Below are 23938 nucleotides of genomic sequence, written 5' to 3'. Positions count from 1 at the left end.
TGAGAGAGTGATTAGCAGTCACCTATAAGTAATTAACAAAGAAATTAATGACATATTTAATGTAGACAGCTTCTGTTGACTTCAGTCAGATGACATTATGTAAAATGAAGATTAAAGGGACATGAAACCCACATTTTTTCTTTTGTGGTTCAGAAAGAGCATGCAATTATAAACAACTTTCTAATTTACTTCTATTATCTAATTTGCTTCATTCTCTTGATATGCTTTGCTAAAAAGCATATCTAGATAGGCTCAGTAGCTGCTGATTGGTGGCTGCACATAGATGCCTCGTGTGATTGGCTCACCCATATGCATTGCTATTTCTTCAACAAAGAATATCTAAAAAATGAAGCAAATTAGATAATAGAAGTAAATTAGCAAGTTGTTTAAAATTGTATTTTCTATCTGAATCATAAAATAAAAATTTTGGGTTTAGTGGCCCTTTAACTACAGTGACCAGAATTGGGTTAAAGGGTCATGAAAGTCAAAATTAAACTTTCATCGTTCATCTAGAACACTGGTTTTTAAACCTGTCCTCAGGCCTCCCTAACAGGCCACATTTTGAGGATATCTGAACTGGAGCACAGGTAAAGTAATCGGCTGATTAGTAAACATTGTTATTTTACCTGCTCTCATCCAAGGTAATCCTGAAAACCTGGCCTGTTGGGGAGGTCTGAGGACAGGTTTAAAAACTAGTGATCTAGAGCTTGCAATTTGAATCTTATTTACTTCTGTTATCAAATGTTCTTTGTTCTCTTTGTATCTGTTGTTTAAAAGCATATCTAGGTAGACTCAGGAGCAGCAATGCACTACTGGGAGCTAGCTGGTGATTGGTGGCTACACACATATGTCTCTTGTCATTGTCTCCTCAAATATGTTCAGCAAGTTCCCAGTAGAGCTGACTTTGACTACATGTGTAACCCCATTCTGTGGGCTAAACACAGTTATATTCAAGCAACAGCACAAAAATAAAATGCTGTAACACATTAGAACATTTATGTTCACATTTATAATTATTTGATGTTGTGGTAGACAAGAAAACATACCTTGTAAATGGTAGCAGAAGAAAATATAGGTGAAAACTATTTTAGTGATTCCTTGAATTTAAATTTGTGTCAAAAAATGTTCTGTTCCAAAACAGAGGAGAGCAAATTAAGATATGAATTTGAAAAAAATAAAAGCAAGGTATTGATATGTTAAAGGAACCCCCAAATTTTCTTTCATGATCCAGATAGAACATACAATTTTAAACAACTTTCCAATTTACTTCTATTATCAAATTTGCTTCATTATCTCGTTATCCTTTGCTGAAGAAACAACATTGCACTACTGGCAGCTAGCTGAACACATCTAGTTAGCCAATTACAAGAGACAAATGTGTGCAGGCACCAATCAGCAACTATCGCCCACTAGTGAAGGATATGTGCATATTCTTTTTAACAAGGGATACCAAGAGAACGAAGCACATTTTATAGAAGTCAATTTAAAAGTGCCTCAAAATGACAAGCTCTATCTCACTGGTTTTCAAACCTGTCCTCAGGCCTCCCCAACAGGCCAGGTTTTCAGGATTACATTGGATGAGAGCAGGTAAAATAACAATATTTACTAATCAGCTGATTGTTTCACCTGTGAACTTGATATACCAATGGCACTACTTAGATTTAAGATGATTCCCTCATAAATGAGATACAGGAATTACCTCACTCATACAGCGGGTTAGGGACCGGAGCCCCGCTGTAAAGTGAAACCGCCTTAAAGGAAAACAACGCAGTTTTAGCTTTCTTTTCACTTACCAGTGTGTTTAAAAACTTGAAAACATGTTTTAACTAATTTATATTAGGGGTACAATAGGGCTAAGTTTAGTTTAACACTAACACAGCACAGTATTCAATTAGTATTCAATAAATACTGTACCTGTAAAATAGTGACAATTTGTCAGACTATAACAATGAGACACAGATTGCACTGTAATGCTGTAAACAGGGTGACCTGTGCATAACAAAATGGTGCCAGTCACTTTCTCACAATCCTACAATGATTACAGCACTGTTTCAAAATCTTTGTAGGTTGAACTTCAGCTTCACAAAGTGCTGTATTAGCGAAGTGCTGTAAAGTGATGTATACCTGTATATGTTAGGTATATGTTTATATTATTTACATACTGGTGGGGATAGGTGCTTGTACTTATATTAACATTCAAAAGAATTCAGCAGGAAGCTGAGAAAAGAGAGTATATTGTTTAGCACTCATTACGTCTTTTATTTTTAATTTGTAACAAATTTATCAAATTGAACCCTTATTTGAAACAATAGGTAAAAAAAAGGATAAAATATGTAAAATTGCAAATATATTCTCTATAAATAAGAACTTATATATATAGGGGCCGATTTATCAAGTGTCTGACGGACATGATCTGCTTTTAGAGAATCATACGCTGTCAGCATTTATCATTGCACAAGCAGTTCTGATGAACTGCTTGTGCAATGCCGCCCCTGCAGATTTGCGGCCAATCGGCCACTAGCAGGGGGTGTCAATCAACCGTTCGTATGAGATCAGGCGGATTGATGTCTGCCGCCTCAGAAGAGGCGTACGAGTTAAGGAGCAGCGGTCTTAAGACCGCTGCTTCTTAACTCCTGTTTCCGTGCGAGGAAACAGGGGTATACTGCCACATTCGGGCCCTGATAAATCGGCCCCACAGTGTGTACTAAGAGGTCGATATTAACCATATTAAGTAGTTATCAGAATTTCCTGAATCATAGTATTATAGCCATCAACTTATATGTGTTTAGATGGCTTTGAGTTTGTTAAGAGAGTCTGTGCAATTCTAAAGTTAAAATGATACACTCATTTTTTCTTTGCATAAATGTTTTGTAGATTATCTATTTACAGTGGGACAAAAAAGTATTTAGTCAGCCACCAATTGTGCAAGTTCTCCCACTTAAGAAGATGAGAGAGGCCTGTAATTTTCATCATAGGTATACCTCAACTATGAGAGACAAAATGTGGAAACAAATCCAGACAATCACATTGTCTGGTACTGTTTATGGCTACTTCTGCTGGTGAGGCAGGTTGGCCATTAGAAAAAAGAATGCTTCTATGCACTGTTATAACATTTATTTTGGTAGTATAGTTCGGTTACTGTGCCTTGAACAACTAAAGTGATATTGTACGTTAAAAATTAACTTTTATTAGTATCTTTTTTAAAAAGACAGCTTTGGTGGATGATAGAGCTGCCCTAAATGTGGGAGAAAAACATGTATCTTGAAGAAGCTACCAAACAACTTAACAATGAACAATGTTATAAAAGACTGCTAGGTAATCCAACTTACATGTACAGTGAGAAATACAATAAAATCATTGAAAAAGCTTACAAGGATAAAATTATTAATGCTGCAGAAAAACAATTTCTATCTCAATCACATCCAACCACTGCAACATTGTATTTAATCCCAAAAATACATAAAGACATTCACAACCCTCCAGGCCGCCCTATTGTGTCAGGCAATGGAAGTCTCACTGAAAAACCTAGCCAATATATTGATCAGAGACTCAGAGAATATCTATACACTTTACCTTCATACGTAAAGGATACAATGGAAGTGCTTCAAAAATTAAACAACATGATACTAACACCAAATTCTTTTATCGTAACAGCGGACGTGGAGTCACTGTATACGAATATAAAACATCATTTAGGAGAACAAGCTATCTCCCATTTTCTTGGCACAAATGCCACAGACAATCATGACCATAATCAATTTATTAAAGATCTATTACATTTTGTGCTGCACCACAATTATTTCACATTTAAAGATCGGTTTTACTTGCAAACTCAGGGTACCGCCATGGGTACAGCGTGTGCACCCACATACGCTAACCTGTTTTTAGGGTGGTGGGAGAATTTAACAGTTTTCACCAGTGACAATGACAAATATATGCAGCACATTCCTTGTTGGATGCGCTATATCGACGACATCCTGTTCATCTGGGAAGGTCCAGAACTGGAATTGATTGAGTTCATGAATCTCTTGAATAACAACAAAATGAACATAAAACTCACATACGAGTACAGCCAGCAGCAGGTAAACTTCCTAGACTTACAGATATTAGTAGATCCACAAGGTATAGTAAGCACAAACATATATAGAAAGGAAACAGCCACCAATACCCTGCTACATCATACTAGCGCCCATGCTCCATGTACCCTGAAAGCCATTCCAAAAGGTGAATTTACCAGATTACGTAGAAACTGTTCTGACCTTGGCACATTTAAGCATGAAGCTAAAAAACTATCAAACAGACTCCAAGACCGAGGTTACAGCAAACGCTCTATTAAAAAAGCAAAAATACAAGCCATGCAAATGGATCGCAAAGCACTATTACAACCAAAGCAAAAAAAGATGGACAATCAACCGAGATTAATAACAGCATACAATCCACAAATCAAACAAATAACTAACATCTTGAATGCAAATTGGCATATTTTACAAAATGATCCTTTACTGTCAAGCCAGATTGGGGACAGAGTATCTATAGGTTATAAAAGACCTAAAAACCTGAAAGATACCCTTGTCTCAAGCCACTACATTCATACGCCAAAGAGAACACGTCAATCCAAAGGCATGTTCCCATGTGGAACATGCAGTACATGTCCTAAAGTGTGGAAAATCACGGAAATAACTGATAAGTATGCAAACAGACATGCACTATCGGCTCATTTCTCTTGCACTACAGTAGGAGTCGTTTATGTCCTCCAGTGTCCATGCAAATTATTCTATGTAGGAATGACAACACGTCAGGCCAGAACAAGAATAATGGAACACAGCAGAAACATCAAAAATGCTCGCAAGGACCTGGAAAAAAACAGACAGATAACTAGTGTGGCAAAACATTTTTTCCACAAACATAACAGCAACGACTCCTTACTAAAATTTTCTGTGTTACAAAAGGCCACCCTTGGTATTAGAGGAGGCAATTTAGAACAAACACTATTGAAAATGGAGTGCAAATGGATACACCTATTAGATAGTGTTAAACCAAATGGACTCAATGATCACAACAATTATTATGTGTATCTGTAAATGAATTCCAGTACTTTATATCTCATAACCACACTAACTAGGTAAGCAGAAACATGATGTGTTTCAATAGAATCATTAGATATAAGTCCCTCTTAGTTTTGAGTTACTATACCACACATTCCCCATAAGATAACACATTTCTTCTAACCCTAAATCACGAATTCAGCTTGAACCGGAAAGCCAAAAAATTTTTTTACTGTCACGTTGTCACTAGCACTTTAGGTTTATAATACCAACACACCTTAAGGCGACTAAATGATTTTTAGTTGTTTAAAATATCAGTACACGATGTTTCCTCAGGAACTGTCTCACCTAAACTAATATTCCCTACACCAATCTCATCACAAATTTTTCTTCCATTTCTAATCTAAACCCCATCAACCACTGTAACCTCACAATAGCGTGTAGAACATAATGTCATTATCACTTTTAAAAAATTAAGTGTTTGTGCACTTCCACAGATTTATATTTTATTTTACACTTTATCACAAATAATAGTATAGCAATTCACAATTGTCACACACAATAACAGGCTTTACATCTATTTAATTTAATAAACTCATGATAGATTAATGACACCATGTATTAACTCTTATCAGTCTCTATCTTTTAAAACTGTGTTGCTCATCACAATTAAAAAATGATATGTTCTGATACACACTCCACAGAAAGTAAACATTAGAGGAGTGTGTCTTATAGTACACTTCCTATTTTATGTCCCCAAATGAATATTCAAAGTTTTGTGTCACTCTATTTTTAATTTTTGTTAGTCCAATCAGGTGCACCACCATACAATCGGCATTTAAATTCATTCACTTTTCATAAAATTTATCTATGAAATTAATATTCATAGTATGACAAACAATTTTGAAGTATCTCATTATACAAGAGTAAATCTAGTAACTCCGGAGGGGGGAAAAAAAAGCATAACAACTCACATGACTCTCACAATTTCAAAGTACCAACTAAGTATCCGCTATTCTGGGAAGTGATAGTCTGTATATAAGTACTGAAACTCTGTCGTCAAACACACGGCAAATCTCGCATCCCATCTGAGATGATTGACATGGATCTTAGCCAATGTACAACGCTATCTGTGGCCCAATCAGGACTCTGTATTCTGGCAAACACCGGGTATATAACACCGGATGTTAGTCGGCCCGCGTAACCCCTCTGAGGAAGCGTTAGTGAAACGCCGCGTCAGGGGTCTCCTCTCTTTTTAATTTGCCTCACTAGTAGTTATCAATTTAAAAATAATAGCATGTAAAAAACTTTTAAAAAATAGACGAAGTAGAATTTGTTAAAGTTTGGTTGCAAATGTTCATTATAGTTACTCGAATCATAGGGTGGCTTTGGTACTTAATAGGCATGCCTTAACGACATAAAGGATAGCTGTTACAACTGAATTCTGATAAGGCATTAGAAACTTAGTAATCGGCTTGATATAAGTTTTCATTTAGTAAATACTGTTTACAGCCTTAGTCGTCAGTCCTTCTCTGATAGGATCAAACAGTTAACAACAAACGCTGCTATAAACCAGCTTTCTATTTAAGCCCCTAAAATATATAGGGCTATACAGTGCTTTAGTAACAATAATACAATCTACATAAGACCGTGATACAAAGATCATTTCTTTATGTGTGGGCTACATACAATTTAGTAACCTGCATTTATATTACATAGCGGCAACACAATCAATACCAGTGTGTAGCAAAAAGTGATCATACAACACTAGTCTCTGTAGAAAATTTAATGCACATCCTGCAGTGTTTCAAATTACTTCCTATGGTAATATTCTACTAATACTACGGTATGCTACCAATACTATGGTATAGGATCGTGATATACTATATCATAATCAGTGACATTATATAGAGTGTACAGCCTCAAAACAATATCTCTTATCCCTATACAATACTGTTTCAGTATCCATTTTCTATTATTGCTGATGCAATTAACAACCATAAGCAGCCAGATAGACATATGTAATAATTGCAAGCTGCCACCATAGTCAGTATCCACAATCTTAGCACCAACAAATATTAGCAGTTTTAGATTGCAAGTCCAAAGATAACTGGATAGTGTCAATATATATTGCTTACAATATAAAGCTCACAAAGTACACATTTATGCATAGCAAATCAGACACTATTGAGAGTAACATAGGCCCAAAAGGCTATAGTTCTCTATGTTAGCTTTTGAGTCCAGTTTGTAGATAAAATCTACTGCTCCAAATACTACAAGTTCTACGTCTGTATCATAATTAAAACATGCTATTTTTTTACTTAGCACAGTGAGAGTGTTTTTAAGCATTTAGGGCAGCTCTATCATCCACCAAAGCTGTCTTTTTAAAAAAGATACTAATAAAAGTTAATTTTTAACGTACAATATCACTTTAGTTGTTCAAGGCACAGTAACCGAACTATACTACCAAAATAAATGTTATAACAGTGCATAGAAGCATTCTTTTTTCTAATGGCCAACCTGCCTCACCAGCAGAAGTAGCCATAAACAGTACTAAATTGTATCCTAATGCTTACGCACTGCTCCTTAAGTGTTTAATAGAATTTACTGATATACTCAACATATTATATTACAAAACACTATAGGAGTAACTATAAAGTCCTATCAATACAAAAAGGTTCTAACTTCCTTTTTTCCAATCACATTGTCTGGTTTGGAAAGAATTTATTTGCAAATTATTGTGGAAAATAAGTATTTGGTCAATATCAAAATATCCTTTGTTGGCAATCACAGAGGTCAAACGTTTTCTGTAAGTCTTCACCAAGGTGGTCACACACTGTATGTTGGCCCATTCCTGCATGCAGATCTCCTCTAGAGCAGTGATGTTTTGGGGCTGTCGCTGGACAACACGGACTTTCAACTCCCTGCAAAGGTTTTCTATGGGCTTGAGATCTGGAGACTGGCTGGGCCACTCCAGGACCTTGAAATGCTTCTTATGAAGCCACTCCTTCGTTGCCCGGGCGGTGTGTTTGGAATCATTGTCATGCTGAAAGACCCAGCCACGTTTCATCTTCAATGCCCTTGCTGATGGAAGGAGGTTTGCACTCAAAATCTCATGATACATGGCCCCATTTATTCTTTCATGTACACGGATCAGTCGTCCTGTTCCCTTTGCAGAGAAACAGCCCCAAAGCATGATGTTGCCACCCCCATGCTCTACAGTAGGTATGGTGTTCTTTGGTTGCAACTCAGCATTCTCTCTCCTCCAAACACGACGAGTTGTGTTGTTTCTACCAAACAGTTCTACTTTGGTTTCATCTGACCATATGACATTCTCCCAATCCACTTCTGGATCATCCAAATGCTCTCTAGCATACTTCAGACGGGCCCGGACATGTACTGGCTGAAGCAGGGGGACACGTCTGGCACTGCAGGATCTTAGTCCCTGGCGGCGTAGTGTGTTACTGATGGTAGCCTTTGTTACGTTGGTCCCAGCTCTCTGCAGGTCATTCACTAGGTCCCCCGGTGTGGTTCTGGGATGTTTGCTCACCGTTCTGTTCCCACGGGGTGAGATCTTGCGTGGAGCCCCAGATCTAGTGAGATTATCAGTGGTCTTGTATGTCTTCCATTTTCTAATTATTGCTCCCACAGTTGATTTCTTCACACCAAGCTGCTTGCCTATTGCAGATTCAGTCTTCCCAGCCTGGTGCAGGTCTACAATTTTGTTTCTGGTGTCCTTCGACAGCTCTTTGGTCTTCACCTTAGTGGAGTTTGGAGTGTGGCTGTTTGAGGTTGTGGACAGGTGTCTTTTATACTGATAACAAGTTCAAACAGGTGCCATTAATACAGGTAATGAGTGGAGGACAGATGAGTCTCTGAAAGAAGAAGATACAGGTCTGTGAGAGCCAGAAATCTTGCTTGTTTGTAGGTGACCAAATACTTATTTTCCACCATAATATGCAAATAAATTCTTTCAAAAACAGACAATGTGAATGTCTGGATTTGTTTCCACATTTTGTCTCTCATAGTTGAGGTATACCTATGATGAAAATTACAGGCCTCTCTCATCTTCTTAAGTGGGAGAACTTGCACAATTGGTGGCTGACTAAATACTTTTTTGCCCCACTGTATATAGCCCATAAAGTTTTTTTTTTTAAATGTATAGTTTTGCTTATTTTTAAATAACATTGCTCTGATTTTCAGACTCCTAACCAAGCCCCAAAGTTTTATGAGAATACCGTCAGCTACCTTCTCCAGCTTGCTCCTGTTTGTGTAAAGGGTCTTTTCATATGCAAAAGAAGGGGGAGTGTCTTATTTCCCACTTACAATGGGCTTTCCAGCTACCTTTTCAACAGAGCTAAACTGAGAGTTTCTATGTAAGTTTTTAAACATTTTTATACTGGATTTTTATATCAGTATCTGTGCATCTTATCCTTTATAGTAGTGTCTATTACATGCAGTTATATGAAAATGAGTGTATACTGTCCCTTTAAATATTACCCCTTAAGATATCGCTCATTATAAATAAGTTTAGAGAATTACATTTGAAAGTTAAAAAAAGAAAAAGAGAGCAAGAACGTGTTAAATCTTTCATTTTTTTTTTACCTATTGTTTCAAATAAAGTTTAAGTTTTAAATTTTGTTACAAATGAAAAATAAAAGACGTAATGAGTGCTAATCAATGTACTTTCTTTTCTCAGCTCCCTGCTGAATTTGTTTGAATATTTCACTTGTAACTTGGACTGTTAGGGAGGCCTGAAGACAGGTTTGAAGACCAGTGCTCTATCTGAATCAAGCAAGTTTAATTTTGAGTTTACCTATCCCTTTAAACAGCAAATTGACATGCGTTTAAAGTTCCAGAAACATCAATCTGTTTACGGATACACAGTATATTAACAATTAAGCACTTAATTGCAACAAAATATCATACAAAATAAATATTTCAAAATATTTAGCAAAAATAGCATAGCTCTGCTATTTCAGATCAGTCCACGTGCACACTCCTTGAAAAGTCTGGTGATATTTATGCTCCTAGTTTCCTTTGCTGTGGACAAACACTAGCTGCTCTAAGATGAAATTTGAAACTCGCTAGAGAATTGAGATATACACAGACAATTTAAGAATAAATACAATTTTTAGAGGTAAATTATAGTAGAATAAAACAATAATGGCTGCATATTGCAATGTTTTTTTTAAATTTTAAATTAAACTTTTTTTATTTTTTTTTATTGGTTTGTATTCAAAAAAATACCCACATCAAATAATTTAGCCAAGATATACATAGGTTAAAGGGATAGACATGTGCATGGGTGCATTTGAATGTGAAATAGAATAATGTTTGCAATATGCATGTATTAGTGAAAACGCTTCTAGTAAAAGTTATTGCTGTTTTTATCTGGGGCATACGCACATATGCTGTGAGGGCCCGTGCACCAGTATTCAAACACTACACCTTCTTAGAGAGTCAGCAGTGGTCAGTATGAAACTAATGTCTTCACAGAAGCAATACACATCATCTCCAGCTGTTTGAGCAGGCATGGTGTTTGAATACTGGTGCACGGCCCTCATAGGATATGTGCGTATGCCAAAGAAAAACAGTGATCACTTTTACTAGAAGCATTTTTGCTAACGACAGAATATTGCAAACTATGTTAAATTGAATTGCTGGTTTTAGAATGATCCCTTTTAGAAAACCTGTGCACCTCCTTTTCTAAGAGCAATAGTCCAAAAACCAGGGCTGCGGGTGGATTGTGACGGCTAGATTAGGGCATTAGTATTCTAGAAATACATTTGCATTTTATTTTAATATTGCATATTACTTGTACAGAATTATCTTGCAATTGGATTAAACAAACATCTCGTAATTAGTTGATATGCACATATTCTGCCCTAATTGGCATAGCGTTCTTGCTCAGCTCCAGTGCATTGCTGTCTGTAGCAGACTATAACTGTGTGTTTAAAGGGACAGTCTAGTCAAAATTTAATTTTCATGATTCAGATAGGGCATGTAATTTTAAACAACTTCTAATTTACTTTTATCATCAAATTAGCTTTTTTTCTCTTGGTATTCTCAGTTGAAAGCTAAACCTAAGTAGGCTTATATGCTAATTTATAAGCCCTTGAAGGCCACCTCTTCTCTGAATGCATGTGACAGATTTTCACAGCTAGAGGGGGTTAGTTCATGTGTGTCATATAGATAACATTGTGCTCACGCCCGTACAGTTACTTATGAGAGGACAGTCCACTGATTGGCTAAAATGCAAGTCTGTCAAAAGAACTGAAATAAGGGTGCAGTCTACAGAGGCTTAGATACAAAGTAATCACAGGTACAAAGTATACTAATATAACAGTGTTGGTTATGCAAAACTGGGGAATGGGTAATAAAGGGATTATCTATCTTTTTAAACAATAACAATTCTGGCGTAGACTGTCCCTTTAACACATAGTTTTTTGCAAGCAGCAGTGCAATCATAAAATGTTTTAACATGTTAGAGCATTTTTTTTTTTACTTTTATGTTCCTTTAAAGTCTGTAACATGTTTACAGTGCTAAATAGCGTATATGATATCTTTTTTAATCAATATATATTATTAGATCAATATCTTTTTATAACAAATTCGGAATTCCTTATAAATACCAGTAATAAAGCTCACCTTTGCTAGATCAACCAGTGTGTTAGCCTGATCGTTGAGCTTTCTCTGCTCCATTTTCACACTGCGTAACCTGAAGACGACAAGAAAATGAAGCTGACTTGGCAGTAACCCATGCCTAGGCGCATAGCACATGACACATGCAAAGCAACTGGCATAATTCCTGCATCCACAAGATATACCGTAACCCTTCCAGCACTAAATGGAGGAACTGGTGAAAAATATCCAGCACTGGGAGGGTTAGTAATTTTCTAGCTGTGTTTATGTATTGAGTCATGCAGTTAATTGCTGAGAATGAGCAAGCATGTATTAAAGCCTGCACAAAACAGGTCAAATTCACTCTTACAAAAAAGACCAGAAGAGCACTGCACTTCTCTTAATGAAACAGATATTTTCAGTACATTAAAGGAACACTACCATCACCCAGAATTCTGCATTTTAAAATGGTGAGCTTATTAGATTAATATTAAAGAAAAATGTGTCCAATCATTTTTAAGACAAAACTTTGATGACATCACAAATGAGGTCATCACTGCCATCTGTGATTATTTGTTTTATGAGAACTGGGGACTAATATTCCAGACCACATTTACGATAAACTGCTACATGTCATGAGATGCTATTAGTGTTGCACATCACTTATGAGCATGTTGCCCTCTACTGGCAAAAAGCAAAATAGCACATAGATCAAGTCCTAAACTACTTGTGGACTATGTAAAAGACTATCTAGGTCCCCATTTAAGAAGATCCGTGTGTACAAGTTTCTTATCAGGAGAACCTGTGGGCATGCAGTCTGGTCCTCTGGATCAACACCTGCTGCACACTTGTCAGTCATCCTGTATGAACCAGTCTAAGCTGTCTGATGTTTGCAACCTCTGAGGTTGAGGACGTTACTTTTGGTTGCAGGAACATGAGTGAGCCTGCACTGATATGGCCCCCTAAAGCTATAGGCAGCTTCATAAATGGAGTCCTTAGTCTTCAATAAATGTTTTCTTTAACAGTTTCTAACAATGTATTTGTTGTTGTTTTTTTATAGCAGATTCCAATGTCCATTTAAGTTATTCCTGTATGTAATGGCATCTAGATCAGACTTATTTCTATTCCATTGACCATTTTCTTTAGATGTTTAAATCTATAAGCTAGTATTTTAATGTAATTTGTAACTTCTGTTTTAGTGACTAGAGCAATGACGTGTTGCACCACTACAAATAAATACCTACCAGCTAACGTGTGACTTGCCTAGGCCTTATTAAATGGACCGTAAACACCTTTTAATTTCAAGACATTTTTCTGTTTTGGAATAGAATAGCATAATAATAATAATAATAAAAATATCTTGTTTGCTGCACATGTTTTTCAACAGCCAAACACCATCAACCACTTGCTAGCCACTGTCATAATATAAGTATAAACTGCATTGTTTTGCAGATGTTAGTTAAATCCAAATAGGGGAAGATATGTAGCAGGATTAGCCTAAGAAGTTAGCAGGGTGTATTTCCAGCTCTAAGGATAAGAAAGTCCACAATTTTCAGATCTAAATTAGATGAAAAGGGGGCAAAATAAAGTAATGTAAAGTATATTGCAGAGCTGTTTTACTCTGCATATCAACATTTTATATGAAAATCTTAAGGTGTTTACTATCCCTTTAATGAGAGCTAATTTATTTTATAAGGAAGGCTAAATGTATGATGACGGCCAGCAAATTAATGAAAAGAAACTAAGATGCACCATGATTAAACACACATTCATTCAGGGTGCAGATTCATGCTCTTATATGTGATATAAGATGCTGTTCTTATTGATTTGGGTCTTAAAGTCTGAAGAAGATACCTCAGTACCCTGAAAGCTTTCATTGTCTTCTTCTACATTGTTAAGTACCAACTTCACTTGAATGTCGCCATATTGATATTATTAATAAAAAACTTATGCTCTTTAATCCATAGATTTCCCTTCAGTAAAACATGAATCTGAAACAACCACTAATGTAGGATATATAATCACATGATCATAATGTAAAATGACATTGTCAATAAAAATTCAAAATGAAACTTTAATGATTCAGAAAGAGCATGCCATTTTAAACAACTTTTGAATTAAATTATATTATTCCATTTGCTTTGTTTTCTTGGTATCCTTCCTTAAGATTAACCAAGGTGGGCTTATAGGACCTCAAGAGCGTTTGTGTGTCTTTAGCAGTAGTGTTTGGAATAATGCTTGTAGTAATTTTAAACAAAGTTGCAAACACTGGTCCTATGAGTCCTATGAGGTTTATTCTTTAACAAAAGATACCAAGAGAACAAAGCAAATATATTAATAGAGGTGAATTAAAACATTTTTAATGTTGCCTGCTCTATCTAGACCATGAAAGTTTAATATTGAATTTACTGTCTTTTTAGAGAACTGGTTTTCAAACCTGTCTCAGGCCTCTCTAATAGGCCAGATTTTGAGGATCTCTGAACAAGAGCACAGTTGAAATAATCAGCTGATTAGTAAACATGGTTATTTTACCTGCTCTTACCCAAGGTAATCCTGAAAACCTGGCCTGTTAGGGAGGTCTGACAACAAGTTTGAAATCCAGTGCTTTAGAGGCTTTGCTTTAAAGATCATTGGGAACTGTCATATCACAGTCATTTCCACTAAGCAAAAAAAGTCAATAAATTAGCTTATGAAGAAACAAGAAACTAGGTCTACATGTCAGAAAATATTTAGAAAATGGCTAATACAAGTATAATCAGTTGAATGTTGTTTAAAAACATCCCAACCAACAGGAGCTGTTTTTAATATCTTAAGGTGAAGAGAGTGTTCCTTTAAGCATGTGTGCATGCATAGTTATGCATTTCCTTTTTAGAACTGCTGATGTTAGTGAAAACCTGAAGCAGCCACCATTATCCTCCCTTGAAAAGTAAATGCTGCTCTGTATAATGATTCAAAGTCATTCTGGAATTACAGTAAAAATAGAGCAACCTGGAGAGACATTATGATAACAGATAAATACTGTAGACCAAATAAACATATATGCAATCCTTGCAAAGGACCTTAATGAACAACTGGGGAGAAGGGGTGCACTCTGTATTTTGCAAATGTTGAGGAAAGTAGTGGGGCCTATGGGGAAGTGAGAAGCCAGATAAACCAGATTGCAATTTCACACCGTCACCTTTTCTTTATGTTGGATAACCCTGTTTAAAGGAAAGCCCAAAAGTTCTATAAAAATATATTTTTGATGACCATTAATGGTATCAGATTATTTGGTGTTCTTCAACACATTGCAGATCTGAAAGAGACAGTATTTGATGGCTCTAAATGTAACTTGTTTGATAAATAAACTGTCAGCATATGCTGTTAGTCTTCTAAAATTACATTGTCGCTCAGGAAATCAGTGATTGGTCAACATTTTGTGTTCTGGAGCCAAATGTTTCCTTGGGTAAATAGCTACACGTAAAGTAATGACGCCCATTAAGCCCAACACTGTATGTGTTTTACACTTTCTTTAGAGGGTTTACTAGACAATGTAGCCAATGTAACTATGGTTGAATAAACTATGGATAAATCTACTCATAGATATAGCACATTCATACTTCCCGGCCTCTTAATCCATAGTATACCAACAGAAATCAAGGTACTATTTTATGGAAAATGATGTTTCCCTTAAAGACATTTGACTGGTCACAAATAAATAACCTAAAGTGATTAGAGCATGTGAATCTGTGACAAGCAGCATAACAGGGATAAAATTGAATAAATTAAAGGGACATTGTACTAAAAATATAAAGAAATATAATCCACATAAAAAACAGCATTTAAACATATATATAAAAAAATTGCCTTAAAAATGTTAAGTAAAAGCTGTTCCTAACTTAAATTGACACCAATACAACAATATTAGTTGTTTTACTTCATAATACTGCTCACTGGCTGATAGCTATTTCCTGTTGTTGCTCATTGGCTGATATTTACTTCTTGTTAATACTCATTGGCTTATAAATAATAACTACAAGGGGGAGAAAGAGGGGGCATCTGCCCCCTCTGAATTTTCCTCCCCACCTGGAGTAAAACTGCAGCAAAAAAAAAGACAATCGCATGTCTGTTTCTATGTCTTTTAATCCTCTGAATGTAGTTTAGTTTTAGAGGAATTACAGTATTCTGGGAGTTACAAAGCATTCTGGAATTTATAGTTCACTATTTCCCTTTCAGTATTGTGCCACTGCAGTTCTGAACTCTAATTCCCAGCATGCATTGTACAGTCATTTCCCTCCCTTGTTTGATCTATGCAGAGAAGAAACATTTCATAGCAAATGGATATGTGTAAGCCTGTTCTTATATAAGATCACTGAGCATGTTGCTCTTTACTTGTATATACATTTTAATTTCTGAGATATTGCTGGAAATAAGCATACAATCAGACATGCTGTACACTGGTCTGAATGTGTAAGGAATATGCTTTACTGATTAGTGTTACTTGTCTTGCAGTTTGCTTTCCAATAGTATTTTTTTCTTGTGCTGCACTTGGCTTGTTAAAGGGACATTGTACACTAGTTTTTTTGTTGTTGCAGAAATGTTTTGTAGATTATCTATTTATACTGTACAGCTTATCTGGAAGTGTTTTTGTAAAAATGTATAATTTTGCTTATTTTTAAATAATATTGTGCTGATTTTCAGACTCCTAACCAAGCCCCAAAGTTTTATATGTATACTGATGTATACAGACTTGTTTGTATAATGAATCTTTTCGTATGTAGAGGAGTGGGGAGGGTCTGCTCTCAGCCCTTTTCAGTGGGTGTCCCAGAATAACCACATCAACAGTGCTAAATTGGGAGCGCCTAAGTAAGCTTTAAAAAGGTTTTATACTGGATTTGCTGACACATAAACACAGATGTGTTCTTACTACATTAGTAAGAAGTACATAGGTGATACTTTTGCATTAGTTTCAATTCAAATTTTAACAGATTTTACTTCACAAAAAAACATTTGAATGCTGTTTTCACATGAATGAACTTTGAGTACAGTGTTTCTTTAAGTCTTCTCAGGATTGCAACCAATAAACAAACGTTTTTATCACTCTACAGAGCAGCATATTCCATATAAATTCAAACAAGATGCAGAGTAAGACTTTTTTTTTCAAAGTAAAAACATAGAATTTCTCATTCATCAACGAATGAAAAATCACAACAGGATCAAGAGAATGAAGACCAAAATGTCAAACTGTAATCCTCATGCAGGCAAGCACTGAAATACATACACCTGGTTAAGGGACTTGTGGGAGAGGGAGAACATGGAATGGGTTAGGGAGAGGTGAACTTACTTCTGAGCCCTTGAAGGGGAGTAATTTGTAGAACAAAGACAAAACACAACAGAATTGTTTTTTTTCCATAATCGTTAACACACAAAACACTAATTAAACAATGTAATACTAATATACAGGACTAGAAGAGGGCAAAACACACAACAAGCAGGAGAATGAGGTAGAGGAAGGGAGCTGCAAACTGAGGAAAAGTATAAAAATTAAAAAAATTACCTCATAAAATCTAGTATTAGTGGTCTAGTTTCACAGTGAATGAAGAGACACAGATTCTTTTAATTTCAATATTATTATGCTGAGCAAATTCACTGAAACATGAGTGATCTTTTCCTCTTAATGTATAAGTTCCCTAGTACAGGGCTGGCGAGCCTATGGCACAATTGGCCAAGGTGCCGCTTATAACAAATCTGCTGGTACCACTATACTCTTTGTTTGTTTGCAATTGTAGTGCTCATATAAATATATAGTTTTCTTAGAAATCAATGCTACATATCAGCACTTAAAGGGACAGTCAAGGAAACAAAAAATGTTGCTGTAATAGACAAATTGCTGCTAATAATTTAGCATACCCTTTTATAATATATTACAAGTCTGCATTTTTATACACATATTTTACCTTTCAAAACTGTTCCCAGAAGGTGTTCCCATCCACCCCCTGGTGACTAGTTTTTAAAAAAAATATTATTATTATTATTATAATAATCAGCAAGCAGGCAGTTAAAAGTCCACTAAAGTAAAAAATTAAGTTTCATGATTCAGAGAATGCATATCGTTTTTTGTAAACTTTCCAATATAATACCATTATGAAAAGGTGCACAGTCTTTTTATATGCACACTATCGGAGTCCAGCTCCTACTATACATGTGCAAACGTGCACAGTATAAATGTATATGCACTTTGCAATTGGCTGATGGCTGTCACATGATAAGGAGGAGGGATGCATTGGATTGACTTTGAAATTTGCCGTAAAATATTCTGCTGTTCATTTCAAATTCAAAGTAAGTGCTATTGCATTGTCTTGTTTATTGTTTTTTTTTAAATTATTCAATTATATTGTATTTAGTATTCCTTTATGCCTATCCAAGGGCAACTCCCCTCCCCAATCAATGTTGCAAGCATGTGCCCTTTGACAGATTAAAGGGAAGCTAGCACAAATGTGTGGCAGCTCTGTGAGCGTGCTAGCTCAAATCAATAGAGGCATATCAGTCTTCTTATAGACTAGTCCGCTAACGGCTAATTCATTAAAAAGTGTAATGGGGGGGGGGGCAGGCGAGGGAACCTTCTGGTGACAGATTGTTTCTAATAAAATACCATGCCAATTTAAATACATTACAAATTTATATATTTTTTTACCTTGCAAACCTATTACTATAAAAAATTCTCAACTTGACTGACCCTTTAAGCTTTAACGACATCTATATTATTATCAGAAGGCTTTCGTCGGATCCCTTAAACATTGCACTGACCTAGGTTTACTAACGATGCACAGATGTCTCCAATAAAAAAAGTCCTATATTATCCTATAGAGTCTATAAAGAGCACCTTCAGGCTATGGTGAATGAGTTCTATAGGATAACATAGGAGATTGAAAAACTTTCTTTTTGAAGAGGTCTTTTTTATTTTCTCTGTATATGTTCAATAGCTGACAATTTCGTACATGAAAAAGGAAATTTATGCTTACCTGATAAATTTATTTCTTCTATGATATGACAAGTCCACGGATTTCATCCTTACTTGTGGGATATTAACCTCCTGCTAACAGAGCTGTATATATAGCTCCTCCCTTCCCTCCACCCCCAGTCATTCGACCGAAGTTAGGAAGAGAAAGGAAAAGCCAAAGGTGCAGAGGTGATTGAAGTTTAACAAAAATATAATATAGACCTGTCTTAAAAATGACAGGGAGGGCCGTGGACTCGTCATATCGTAGAAGAAATACATTTATCAGGTAAGAATAAATTTCTTTTTCTTCTACAAGATATGACGAGTCCACGGATTTCATCCTTACTTGTGGGATACAATACCAAAGCTACAGGACACGGATGAAAGGGAGGGACAAGACAGGAACCTAAATGGAAGACACCACTGCTTGAAGAACCTTTCTCCCAAAACCAGCCTCAGAAGAAGCAAAAGTATCAAATTTGGAAAATTTGGAAAAAGTGTGAAGAGACGACCAAGTTGCAACCTTGCAAATCTGTTCAACAGAAGCATCATTTTTAAATGCCCATGAGGAAGCCACAGCCCTAGTAAAATGAGCCGTAATTCTTTCAGGAGGCTGCTGTCCAGCAGTCTCATACACCAGCCGGATGATACTCTTCAGCCAAAAAGAAAGAGAGGTAGCCGTAGCTTTCTGACCCCTACGTTTTCCAGAAAAGACAATGAATAATGAAGATGATTGACGGAAATCCTTAGTCGCCTGCAAGTAAAACTTCAGGGCACGGACCACGTCCAAGTTATGCAACATACGCTCCTTCTTAGAAGAAGGGTTAGGACATAATGAAGGAACCACAATTTCCTGATTAATATTCTTATTAGAAACAACCTTAGGGAGGAACCCAGGTTTGGTACGTAAAACCACCTTATCAGAATGGAAGATAAGATAAGGCGAGTCACATTGTAACGCTGAAAGCTCAGAAACTCTATGAGCAGAAGAAATAGCAACCAAAAACAGAACTTTCCAAGATAGCAACTTAATATCTATGGAATGCATGGGTTCAAACGGAACCCCTTGAAGAACAGTAAGAACTAAATTCAAACTCCAGGGTGGAGCAATTGGTCTAAACACAGGCTTGATTCTGGTCAGAGCCTGACAAAAAGACTGAACGTCTAGAACATCTGCCAAACGCTTGTGTAGTAAAATCGACAAGGCAGAAATTTGTCCCTTTAAGGATTTTGCTGATAACCCTTTCTCCAATCCCTCTTGGAGAAAAGATAAAATCCTAGGAATCCTAACTCTACTCCATGAGTAGCCTTTGGATTCGCACCAATAAAGATATTTATGCCATATCTTATGTAGATCTTTCTAGTAACAGGCTTACAAGCCTGAATCAAAGTATCAATGACCGAATCAGAGAACTCCTGCTTAGATAAAATTAAGTGTTCAATCTCCAAGCAGTCAGTTGAAGAGAAACTAGATTTGGGTGTTGGAAAGGTCCCTGAATGAGAAGGTCCTGCCTCAATGGAAGCTTCCACGGTGGAAGAGAAGACATGTCCACTAGATCGGCATACCAAGTCCTGCGAGGCCACGCAATTAGAATTACTGAAGCCCTCTCCTGTTTGATCCGAGCAATCACCCGGATCAGGAGAGCAAATGGTGGAAACAAATAAGCTAGGTTGAAAGACCAAGGCCCTGCCAAGGCATCTATCAGTTCCGCCTGAGGATCCCTTGACCTGGATCCGTATCTCGGGAGTTTGGCATTCTGACGAGATGCCATCAGATCCAACTCCAGTCTGCCCCATCTGAGGATCAGAGTGGCAAAGACCTCCGGATGGAGCTTCCATTCCCCCGGATGAAACGTCTGTCTGCTTAAAAAGTCCGCTTCCCAGTTGTCCACTCCTGGGATGTAGATTGCTGACAGATAACAAGAGTGGGCCTCCGCCCACCGAATTATCTTGGATACTTCTGTCATCGCTAAGGAACTCCTTGTTCTTCCCTGATGATTGATGTAAGCCACAGTCATGATGTTGTCCGACTGAAAGCGGATGAATTTGGCCGAAGCCAACTGAGGCCACACCTGAAGCACATTGAATATGGCCCTCAATTCCAGAATATTGATTGGAAGAATTGACTCCGACTGAGACCACACACCCTGAGCCTAGAAGGCTGGCGTCCGTCGTCACTATCACCCATGAGGGTCTGCGGAAGCACGTCCCTTGGGACAGATGATCCTGAGACAACCACCAAAGAAGAGAGTCTCTTGTCTCCTGATCCAGATCTATCTGAGGAGACAAATTTGCATAATCTCCATTCCACTGCCTGAGCATGCTCAGCTGTAGTGGTCTGAGATGAAAATGAGCAAACGGAATGATGTCCATTGCCGCCACCATCAATCCAATTACCTCCATGCACTGGGCCACTGATGGAAGAGGATTGAACTGAAGGGCTCAGAATGTATTCAGAATCTTTAACTTTCTGACCTCTGTCAAGAAAATTTTCATGGATATGAAATCTATTAGAGTTCCCAGGAAGGGAACCTTGGTCTGTGGAATTAATTAACTCTTTTCTAGATTCACCTTCGACCCGTGAGTCCTCAGAAAGGACAGAACCATGTCTGTATGAGACTTTGACAGATGATAGGATGACGCCTGGATCAGAATATCGTCCAGATGAGGCACCACTGCAATACCCCGTGGCCCGAGAACCGCTAGAAGGGACCCTAGAACCTTCGTGAAGATCCTGGGGGCTGTGGCCAACCCGAAGGGAAGAGCCACAAACTGAAAATGTTTGTCCAGGAAGGCAAACCTTAGGAACTGATGATGATCCCTGTGGATAGGAATATGAAGGTATGCATCCTTCAAGTCCACGGTAGTCATATATTGACCATCCTGTATCAATGGCAGAATTGTTCGAAGAGTCTCCATCTTGAAGGATGGAACTCTGAGAAACTTGTTTAGACTTTTTAGATCTAAAATCGGTCAAAACGTGCCCTCTTTTTTGGGAACCACGAAAAGATTTGAGTAAAACCCCTGCCCCTGTTCCAGTATTGGAACGGGGCGAATTACTCCCATAGTAGAGAGATCTTTTACACAATGTAAGAACGCCTCTCTTTTTATCTGGTCTACAGACAATTGTGAAAGAAGAAACCTCAGGCCGTTGGTTGTAAGAGGAAACCCTGATGAATAAACAATTTCTTTAGAAGACCCTCCAATTTCTTATCCATAGGGTCTTTAAAAGCACAACTGTCTTCAATAGGAATAGTTGTACACTTCGCCAGGCTAGATATAGCTCCCTCCACCTTAGGGACTGCCTGCCACGAGTCCCGAACAGTGTCAGATATGGGATACATCTTCTTGAAATTAGGAGAGGGTGAGAACGGAATACCCGGCCTGTCCCATTCCCTCTTAATAATCTCTGAGATTCTCTTAGGAACCGGAAAAACATCAGTGTAGGTAGGTACCTCTAAGTATTTGTCCATCTTACACAATTTCTCTGGTGGCACCACAATAGGTTCACAGTCATCCAGAGTCGCTAAAACCTCCCGAAGTAACAGGCGGAGGTGTTCAAGCTTAAATTTAAAGGACATGGCATCCGAGTCTGTCTGAGGTACCGAACTTCCTGAATCGGAAAATTCCCCCTCAGACAAAAGTTCCCTGACCCCCAAATCAGATCCCTGTGAGGGTACATTGGAAATAGCTAATAAAGCATTAGAGGACTCAGTATTTACATTGACTTCTGTCCTACTGCATTTACCCTGTAACACTGGCAACTTAGATAATACCTCTGTAAGGGTAGTTGACATAACTGCAGCCATATCCTGCAGAGTAAAGGAATTAGACGCAGTTGAAGAACCAGGCGTCGCTTGGGTGGGCGTTAAAGGTTGAGACGCTTGGGGAGAAGTTAGCGGTATACCATGATTCTCCTCAGACTGAGAATCATCTTTAGACACATTATCTTTACATAAAATCTTTGCTTTGCACTGCAAGGCCCTCTCAGTACACGAGGGACAAAATGTTAGAGTGGGTTCCACAGTGGCATCTAAACACATAGAGCAAGAAGTCTCCTCCTCAGTGTCAGACATGTTAAACAGACTAGCAATCTTATAATAGTCATTCTTTTATTAAAAAGTTTTAGCTCAGAATTCAATTATAGTCAAAGTTAATGCAGAAAAAAATACTGTACTGTGCCTTTAAATTTCAAAAGCGCAACTATTTTTCTGAGATGTTCAAAAACGTGTTTTTAGCAGTAAAATGTATTTGGAAGTGTTTAAAAACTCTCTAACAGTATTGCATCCACTTGCTAAAATATGGTAAACCAATATAATAAAGACTTTAACAATAAAAATATGTATTATCTCTAATTAGGCCCCTGCACCATGCCACAGCTCTGCTGTGGTGCCTACCTGCCCCCGAATGTAACTGCTGCTGCTCGAGAAGCTATTCAGGCCCTTTGGAGACCGGATAACTTAGGCGTCACCAGAGAACAGGACTCTGTCGCCCATGCGATCCAGCTGAACTGCGTGTCTGAGCGTGCAAAATAGGCCCCGCCCACCGTGGGAGTTATGCAAAAAATAAAATAAACATGTCCCCTAAGTATAAGCCATGTACCCTCATATATACACTCTATATATCAAGTGAAAACCCTGCACAAATATGTCAGATCACCTTCATAACATGACCGTTTTTAAACAGAACCGCAACTTCCAGCGTCAAGCCCCTCTTTATCAGACAAAAAATATGTTACATAATTTGATAATAAAGAGAAAAGGATTCCAGGTACACCATTTCTTTACACATGTGTATACTGCTTACCCCTCCCCATAAAGGGGAAAATGTCAGCCTGTTCTGTGCATCAAGTCTCCCCAGAAACAAAAGGACTGAAGATAACTCAAAATTGCTTGTAGCAACACACCGTTCTCCACACTGAAGATTTTCTTACACTACCTTCAGCAGCTGGGGGAACCATCATGGATCTTAGAAAACGTTTGCTAAGATCATCAACATCAGGGCAAAAAGATTCCTCACTCTCGCTGAGAAAAATAGTACTCACTGGCACCATTTGAAAATAAAAAACTTCTTGATTGAAGAAACTAAACTAACACCTCACTTTACCTCTTCCTACTACTATACAGGAAAAGAGAATGACTTGAGGTGGAGGGAAGGGAGGAGCTATATACATACAGCTCTGGTGTGGTGCTCTTTGCCACTTCCTGTTAGCCTGAGGTTAATATCCAACAAGTAAGGATGAAATCCGTGGACTCGTCATAACTTGTAGAAGAAATAGCAAACGTGAATT

The 23938-nt window shown here is 37.4% G+C and overlaps 1 protein-coding gene across 1 annotated transcript in view; it reads right to left on the bottom strand.

Annotated features, from left to right (window-relative positions):
• Positions 1–23938, bottom strand: part of KCNN1 (potassium calcium-activated channel subfamily N member 1) — a 194765-nt gene that overhangs the window by 853 nt on the left and 169974 nt on the right. Inside the window, exon 7 of the mRNA XM_053700682.1 lies at positions 11697–11766. Within this exon, the coding sequence (XP_053556657.1) occupies positions 11697–11766 (70 nt within the window). The remainder of the gene's footprint in view (positions 1–11696; positions 11767–23938) is intronic.

The sequence above is a fragment of the Bombina bombina genome, chromosome 2 (genome assembly GCF_027579735.1).
Source record: "Bombina bombina isolate aBomBom1 chromosome 2, aBomBom1.pri, whole genome shotgun sequence".
NCBI classification, from domain to species: domain Eukaryota; kingdom Metazoa; phylum Chordata; class Amphibia; order Anura; family Bombinatoridae; genus Bombina; species Bombina bombina.
The sequence above is the reverse complement of the archived record's forward strand: the minus strand, read 5'-3'. Positions and strand labels throughout refer to the sequence as shown.